Source organism: Podarcis gaigeae, assembly GCF_964106915.1.
Source record: "Podarcis gaigeae genome assembly, chromosome: 6".
Lineage (NCBI taxonomy): Eukaryota > Metazoa > Chordata > Lepidosauria > Squamata > Lacertidae > Podarcis > Podarcis gaigeae.
In genome coordinates, this window is record NC_139682.1 from 62,440,021 (window position 1) to 62,448,985 (window position 8,965).

Sequence of the window (8,965 nt, forward strand, 5' to 3'; positions counted from 1 at the left end):
GCAGAGGAGGGCAACCAAGATTTATCAATGGTCTGGAAACCAAGCCTTAAGATAAACAGTTGAGGGAGTTGGGTATGTTTAGCCTTGAGAAGAGAAGACTGAGAGGAGCTAGGATAGCCATCTTCAGATATCTGAAGGGCTGTCACAATATGGAACAAGCTTGTTTTCTGCTGCTCTGGAAGGTAGAATCTGAACCAAAAGATAAAAATAGCAAGAAAGGAGATTCTAAATAATCATTAGGATGACTTTTCTGACAGTAAGATCTGTTTGAGATTGGAATGGACTGCTTCAGAAGGTGGTGGACTCTCCTTCCTTGGTGAGGAATAATCTGAGTTTGGGTGGCTATCTGGCAGAGACGCTTTAGCTGCCTTTCGCTAGATGACCCTTGTAGACCTCTCCCAACTCTAGAATTCTGTGATTCTAAAAGTTCTAGTTTCTTTAAATATAACTGAGTCCTCGTAAAATTGTCCAACTATAACCTGTAAAATTGTCCAACTATAACATATATTCAGGTAGGTAGCCGTGTTCATCTGACGCAGTCGAAATAAATAAAAATAAAAAATTGTCCAGTAGCGGCCTTAGAGACCAACTAAGTTTGTTCTGAGTATAAGCTGAGTATAATTTATTTCTACAACATATATGCCTAAGTAGATTTGATACGGCAACTATGCACACATCTGTCTCATTCATATATAAAGTGGAGGTGGGGTTAATATATACTATGTTGTAATACTGTTGGGGGAAAACAACTTAAAGATTAAAGCAGCAGAATCCAACATTTGATGTGATCTGGAAATTAGATAAGATTGCACAGGGTGCAGCAAGGCAAGCATTTCGCTCCCCATTTGTGCTTTTTGTGTAATAGTAAACAATCCTCTCCTGCTCAATCTCTCTCCACCCATCCCCCCAAAGTTATGGTTAAGAGATGTCTGCATATGACTATGTATATTGGCTAAGTTTTTGGCTTAGAGCTGAGGCACTGTTAGTGGGTGGTTCCCTAGACCAGATGGATGGGAGGTTGCCTGGTCTTGATGAGGTTACACTCCCTCTGAAGGAGTAGGTCTGTAGCTTGGGGCTACTCCTGGGTCATTTGCTGTTGGTTGAGGCTCAGGTGGCCTCGGTGGTGTAGACCACCTTCCATCAGCTTCGCCTGGTGGCCCAGCTGCACCCCTATCTGGACATGGATAGCCCAACTTTAGTTGTCTGTGCTCTGGGAACCTCTAGGCTAGATTATTCAAACTGATGCATTGTACATGGGGCTGCTTCTGAAGGCACTTTGGGAACTTCAGCTGGTGCAGAATTCAGTGGCTAGGGTGATCATCAGGACAAGATAGCTTGAGCATATAATGTATATCTTGACCCATCTACACTGGCTGCCAGTTAGTTTCTGGGCCCAATTCAAAGTGCTGGTTTTGACCTATAAAGCCTTGAATGGATCAGGAATGCAATAATCTCAAGGACCACCTCTCCTGATACCATATTGGCCTGAATATAAGCCTCACTTTTCCCCCAAATTCCAACTGTTAAAAGTTAAGGTGCGGCTTAAATTTGCAGCCTTACAAAAATGGGCTTTGACGATGCTGAAACAGACATACGGTAAAACGGAAGAAAAAAAATACGTTTTTTTGCTGATTTGTGAGCTCAAGACTGCTCATTTGCCATTTGCAGGTGTGAGTGCCTACGGAATTGTAGCAGTTGAATAGCAATTTGCCATTTGAGCAATTGTATGAGCTTGCAAGATCAAAGGCTTAAATGGGCTTGGAGTTAGAATTCTACCAACCGCAGCAATTTTAAGCCTGTAACCCAATTTTAAGGGAGTGGCTTATATTTGGCTATTGTCTTTCTCTCCCTCTCTCTCTCTCTCTCTCCCTCCCTCTCCCTCTCCCCCCCCCCCCGAATTTTAAAGGTGTGGCTTATTTGAGGGTGTGGCCTATATTCGGGCCAATACGGTATATACCAACCTGGACTCTGCGAACATCATCTAAAGCCCTTCTTTGTGTGCCCCTTCCATGAGTATTCTATGGCCTTTTTAATGTTTCCTTGTTCTTGGTTTATTATGTAATTTGTATTTTTATGTTGTGAACCACCCTGTGATCTTTGGATGAAGGGTGGTATACAGATAAACTAACTAATCAATCAATCAATCTTTATTACGGTGCAGAGACCCAACAAATCATTACAAATCAATACACAATTCATACAGCCTACCTCCAAGTTAATCAAGCATTTTGTTTAGAATATAGGGCTCATTTGTTCTTGGACAAATGCTAGAACATTAGCAGTAGCAAAGTTTTTATCGGTGGTTGCAAGAACTAAATAATAATTTCATTTATATGCTTTTGTATTATATTTCTTAAATTCAGAGGAACTATCTGTCTGGACAGAAGAAGAATGTAGAAATTTTGAACAAGGATTGAAGGCTTATGGAAAGGATTTTCACTTGATTCAGGCAAATAAGGTTAGTGAATTGGGTAATGATTTAAAGACCAAGTGCAATAAACCTGGGTGTAGAACAAGCGACTGAGTAATTCAGAGCAAAAATTGCCTTAACGTTCCATATCTGCTTCTGAGCAAGACTGTGCTATTTACCCTATCTAGCTTAACATGTAATGTGGTGTTTTGGGAGGGAGAAGTAAGGGCAGTTTGCTTGGCTGGTCATTCAGGGGCACTCGCCTAAGGCGTTTGGCAAGGTGTTAATCTGCCTAAATGTCCCCATTTTGAACAATCCCTCAACTCCGAGTCTTGTCATCTCAGAGTGTGTTTCATAAGTCTATATAGAAAGCAGAGTAAGTATTTGGTTTACTCATTTTTCAAAGGTACGGACAAGATCTGTTGGAGAATGCATAGCATTTTACTACATGTGGAAAAAATCGGAACGATACGACTTCTTTGCTCAACAGACCCGATTTGGTAAAAAGAAGTACAACTTGCATCCTGGTGTAACGTAAGCTGTAATCAATTTCGGTTGGTTTTGTGTTTCTGTATACAGGGAATGGGAAATGGGAAATGGGAAATGGATGTGTGCTCTTCCTAGTCAGAGTTCCACTTACAAGTCCTAGTCAGAGTTCCACTTACTCTCCTAAGTCTAGCGTTTGAATCTAGGTCCCTCTAAGTCTAGCATTCAGTTAGATTCTGATCTAAGTCCAGCAGGCTGGCTCTCCTAGCACAGCAGCACTTGTCTGTCTTTTATAGTGCTTTTTGGCCAGGGAGCCCTCAAAGTGGTGCATAAATACCTAGCAATTATTATAATTGGCCGGCTTACAGCATATCTAAAAATGGTAAAAACATCAAGCATTAAAAACCTCCCAATACGACAGTACCCAGCAATGTAATGTCAAACCAAGGGAGTAGAGTTCCATGAAAAAAAGTAGCTGGCATAATTGTCTCCAAGCAGCTTGATTTATTAGACTTGTTAGCTGCTTGTTACACAGAAGTTTGCTGTGACTTACAGCAAAATAAGCATAAATAAAACACATTTTGGAGTGAGTGAGCTTGATGGAGACTTCAGTTTAAGAATGTGTATGCCACCCTCCAATGGAAAATGAACAGGGTTGCTTACAAAGAAGTATAAGACACATAAAGAACAGATATAAGTGGCATAAAATACCATAAAAGCATGGGGAAACTTTAAAGGTGTTTTGCCAGGCACTGCCAAGGCTTCCTGAGTTTCACAGATGGTGTAGCACCAATGACAAGAAATAGTTGATGTTGTCTTATGAAGTCTTGTTGCATTATCAAGTATGAACAATATTTTTTCCAGTTGTGCAGTACTGCAAAATTTAAAATTAATTTGTACATAGACTGCTGTGCGCTTTCCACTAATGTTTGTCTTACTGAAATGATGTTCTAGAGCAGTGTTTCACAACCAGAGGCCATATGGCCCCCCGGGATATTCCAGTGGGGCACAGGTGAAAATCGCACAAATGGGGCGCCGCAGCACGAGGGGCCACAGCGGGAAGTGAGAACTGAGGGGGGGAAGCATTTTTTAAAACATACTTATTGGCTGACTATTCGCTTGGTCAATCACAAGTGAGTAAGGGGGTGGCCTACCAGGGCCTAGTGCTCCTTTTTGCCCCGTGCATTTCTTGGAGCAGTCCTGGTTTCATTTCCAGTAGAGAGGGCGATCACTCTACTCCCGTTTTGACTAGTAGAGCCCCCATGTCGGGTAAATGTGGTAGTGGGGTGGTAATGGGTAGGGCTGGGCGAGCTGCTTGGGCCCGGTGGCAGCCTGGGCCTGACTCTGCAAGCCACAGGGTGCAATCCACCCCAGCCCCACGTGGATCAGAGCTGTCTGCCCAATTCTGCAAGGCATGGGGTAAAATCCACCCCAGTGCCTAGCTGAGTGGGGTCATCTGGTGCTACTGACTTGCATCAAGTAAAAAACTGTCTACTCAGAAGAATGCCACACAGAGTTCAGTGGGTCTTACTCCCAGGTAAGCGTGAGGCTATAGTGTTTTATCTAGGCAGCCAGGGCTCCTCCAGATGACAATATCTTTTTGCTTCAGATCAGTGAGGACCACTTGCTTTTTAAAATTCTTCCAAATATACAGAATATATATATACTGTGTATATATATAAACCATATATACTGTGTGCCTTATGCATTGTATCTGTAGGTTTCCCCCCTGTGTCAAATAACTGGGGTCAAATAAGTATTTTTAATTTTTACAACACATGGGATGTTCTGGACTCAACTTCCTTGGTGGTTTCTAAGCAGAGGTTGGATGGCCATCTGTCATGGATGCCTTAGATGTGTTTCCTACATTGCAGGGGTTGCACTATAAAGATGACCCTCGGGGTCCCTTCCAACTCCATGATTGTATATTTTTCTGCTTCAATAATATTTCATTATGTTCCTATCATTTTATGTAATTGTATTTTGTATAAATTATAAAAATTTGTAAAATATGTAAAATTCTGTTTACAAACAAAACATTTAAATAGCTACCTTTCTACCAGTAGAGGGGGTGTGTGTGCATGGGTGTAGCCAATATTTTTGTTAGGGGCTAGAACCTCAGATTGGTACTGATTTTTTTTACTTATTTATGGGGGGCAGCTGCCCCCCTAGGCTATACCCATGAGGGACCACAGGAAGGAAACAAGATCAGAAGGGGGCCATGGTCAGAAAAAGGTTGGGAAACACTGTTCTAGAGCAAGGGTGGACAAACTTTTTTGTGGGTGGGGCCGGGGGAGTTGAATTTCCTCAAGGGTAACCGGTCAGCTGCTGCATACCAGCAATGGATGGGATCAGAGCCCAAAGTTGGGTGGTCTTAGCCCTCTTTTCTGTTTCTGCCACCCACATGGTCCTATTTCTCCCCTTTTGCCACCCCGTTGATACAGCACTTTGAACAGAAAATGAAGATCCTGGTAGCAAACAATTGTATTAAACTTCTCTGCTTTATCCATGCTGAAGAGCAAATGTTTTCTTTCTGCCTTTAAGGGATTACATGGATCGACTCTTAGATGAAAGTGAAAGTGCTGCATCTAGTCGGGCTCCCTCCCCACCTCCCACAACTTCTAACAGCAGCACCAGCCATTCGGAGAGAGAGGACAGCACAACCAGCAGCAGTAATCAAAATGGTATGTAAAATTTCTATGTCCTTAGTATACCTGACATTTCTTAAACTAAACATTTTTCCAAAGCTCATTGCAGATATCCCATGGGCATTGTGAACAGTTCTATAATCTACACTTGATTCACAAACACACATAAGTGGTGTGGTGCTGTAAACTCAAATGGGAAATTTCATAAACTAAAATGGATTGCGGTAATTACATAGCCTCTGTAATGGTAGAATTTACTTATGTTATGCCCGTAAATGGTCATAAGTTTAAGTACTTGTTCCAAAATGCAATTTTACAGTCCTTGCTCATAGTCTTTCTTTGTTTTCTTTATGATATAGGTGTTGCCACTAATGGGCCAGGTGAATTATCAAGTAAAGAAGAAGTGAAAATTGAGGGATTGCACATAAATGGACCAACAACTGGCAAAAAAATGCCTCTTGTGGATCTTGATACAAATGGCTATGAAACTGAAAACCTTTCCAATCATTCTAAACTTGCTCATTCAAATTCAAAGAATGAAAATGATCCTGAAGAAAAAAATGAAAGACCTGCAAAGAGGAGAAGAGTCAATAGTAATGAGAAGGAGAGTCCAGGTTCCTCAGAGATTTACCCAGAAGCAGTGACCCATGGAAAGTTTGATGAACAGGAGATGGTAGATGACTGAATGTTTGGCTTTATTCCTTCAAGCAATTTTTGGGGTGTCCAAAATTTTCAGGGTTGGTAGGTTACCCTTACAGATTCAGATCCTTTAATATAATTTATTGAGATTTTGAAATACATTTTGGTTGCTTCCTAATCCTGACTGAAGAAGTTGCAGCATACCTTTCAAATCTTGAATGATACATTTAATTGGAGCACGTTCTATTGAAAAGGACTGCTTCCTCTTTAGCATTTCAAGGAAAACAGACATAAACTACTGGGCAAAATACACTCTGAAAAGTCATCAATGTCAAATTCCATAATATTGGATAGTAAAGTTGTAAAGCAGGATTCATAAAACAAGTGAGGATCTGATGATAGTTTATCAGTCCATAGGAAGAGAATGGTGGTTAAGGAATGCCTGTAAATCCTGAAAGTTGTATGTGAGAAAGTATTTTTTTATATATAGAAATATTTAAAAATAAACCAAGTCAGGTTTGTATATGTAAAATTGTTGACATCAGTGATGTCTTTCCATATTCTTATCTGGATATAAGAGATACATTCTGTATTTTTCCAGATTCTTTGTAGCCTTTGAAAGATTTTTACAATACTTAAGTCATGATTGAGCTGTAATTTCTAAATACAAGTGTGTAATTTTCATAACTTGTACAGTATGGTAAACTTTTACGAGATTTGATCTGTCAGCTTCATTTTATTTTGCTAAAGCTTTTTTATTAAAAAAAGAGTAATAGTCATGTTTCAGAAAGCGGTAAAATTTTTAAATATTTAAAATTCACACCCAATTATGAATACCATAATTTTTCAAATTTCTATCTTGAGACAAATGGTGACTTAGAATTTTGGAATTTAGGACGATGCTTTGATTGCACAAGTGTTCTTGCTTTTATAATTCTTTTTCAGATTTATTTTTATGATGAGACAACCTTAAATGCTTTAATGTTGCTAAATCTTGTTAGCCAAGGTCAGGCATTACATTGTTCATTAATTATTTTTACATTTCAGTGAGCACAGTGTAGTTGTGAAATGGGTCTGGTAGCCTTGATGAGGAACAAATGCACAGCTCATATTTGGGCCTGATCATACATTCCAAGGAATTCACTTGGATTTATGCTGCTTACTGTTTCTTAGGAAGCAGAAGAGTCTTTGAATAATTATTGCATATATATGTATGAATATGCCCGTGTCTGTGAGGTACTGTAAAGGCTGGTAACCTTTTTTAAAAAATAAATTGCTTGACAGATGTCCTTGACAATGTGGCAGGAATAGTCCCTGTAGCCATGATTCCCATCCTTAAGAGGATTTAGATAATGGCCATGGTAGAGGTTTGCCATGTTTGTCCCTTATTGCCATGTAAAATGACTCATTGGAAGTATTGTTTTTGTTGCTTTTACATCAGGCTATCTGTAGTTTTCTCCATCCACTTGTCTTGAGGCTTGCTTTAAAGGTTACAACCATGCTGTTTCAAGTTGGCCTGATAACTCTGTAACTTGGCAAAATGTGTGACGTTTGGTCTTAATTATGTGAACCTCCATTTCATTGTAGATGTCATTTAAGTTATTTAATTATTAATAGAGCCCCCTGCTTTCTCCTGAAATGTTTTGGCAGAATATGTGATCTAACTTACAGGGCTAATATTTATTGTCTAGAGCTCAGAAGCAGTGTATCTCCCAGCAGGCATGACTTGCCTCTATAGATTAAACCCTTCATCTTGTAAACTGAACTGTTTTTGGGAGGTGACATAGTTGGCAAAACCCAGATTTGTTAAATATGGGAATCCAAAGTTTTCATAGCCTCGTATCAAAGATTGTCTCTATAAAGTATGTTAGAGCAAGGCAGCACAATGCTTTTAGAACTCTTATTGCAACTATTTTTCTTCCTTACCTATATATCTTGCAAGTGGAAATGCTTGCAATACAATTCATAGGAAAGTTTCTAAGTATATTGTTCTCAGGCTTGTAAGTAAAATATAGCACTGTGTACATTTTCAGAAATTTTACTTTGGTCTTTGATCTTACTTTCAATGGTATGCCTAAGAAAAGTCCTGACATTCCATAATCAATATGTAATGCTCAGCTGTTCATTAAGTATTTAATTGTAATGTGCATTTTGTTTATCCAGGTGTTTATACAATATTTTATTCATGTTCTTTAAAATGCAGCCACTATAACTTGATAAGACATTGCACTAGTAGTACTATTTAAAATTCTAGTAATATAGTAACCTGTTCAAGAAGCTTTCAGTTCTGTTTGGAAAAGGAAAAAATACTGCTTCCAAATTGGATTGAAAAGTCAGTGCAGCTTGTGTATAGTAATTGTAATGTATATTTTTAAGCACTATTGTGTCATGATCCATGAAGTGCATTGCGTGAAGTCTGAATCAAACCTTCAATTCAACAGGTCTGACTGTTGGACTTTATAAAAGGGTTTAAAGTGATATTTTGAAAGAAATTAAAAATTTGCAAATTAGTTTTTATAAATTTTTCACATAGTACTTTTGCACTGTTGGTAATCCCTGTGTCCCTTCCCTAGTTCGCCATCTGCAATTCTGGAAAAGCTGATTATAAAGTATTTTTTTAAACACATTGCTTACATAAATACAACTGAATATATTAAGACTGGAACTTCTGTTTCTTTTAAGAGAAGCTTGTGTCACTAAAGCTTGTGGAACTTTTCTGATGGTGTATTTGGACTATTCAGTAGTAGTCTTCACAGCCTTGCACATTGAACTTTACATGTGT

General features: G+C 39.1%; 1 protein-coding gene across 4 annotated transcripts in view; it reads left to right on the forward strand.

The window, feature by feature from the left end:
• The window catches only part of MIER1 (MIER1 transcriptional regulator), a 37,656-nt gene extending 28,820 nt beyond the window's left edge, over positions 1-8,836 (forward strand). For all 4 annotated transcript variants that reach the window (XM_083743093.1, XM_083743091.1, XM_083743092.1 and 1 more), the window contains 4 exons: positions 2,364-2,458; positions 2,817-2,944; positions 5,441-5,580; positions 5,904-8,836. In XM_083743093.1, the coding sequence (XP_083599219.1) occupies positions 2,364-2,458; positions 2,817-2,944; positions 5,441-5,580; positions 5,904-6,229 (689 nt within the window). In that variant the 3' untranslated portion in view covers positions 6,230-8,836. The remainder of the gene's footprint in view (positions 1-2,363; positions 2,459-2,816; positions 2,945-5,440; positions 5,581-5,903) is intronic.
• Positions 8,837-8,965: the final 129 nt, after the last annotated feature.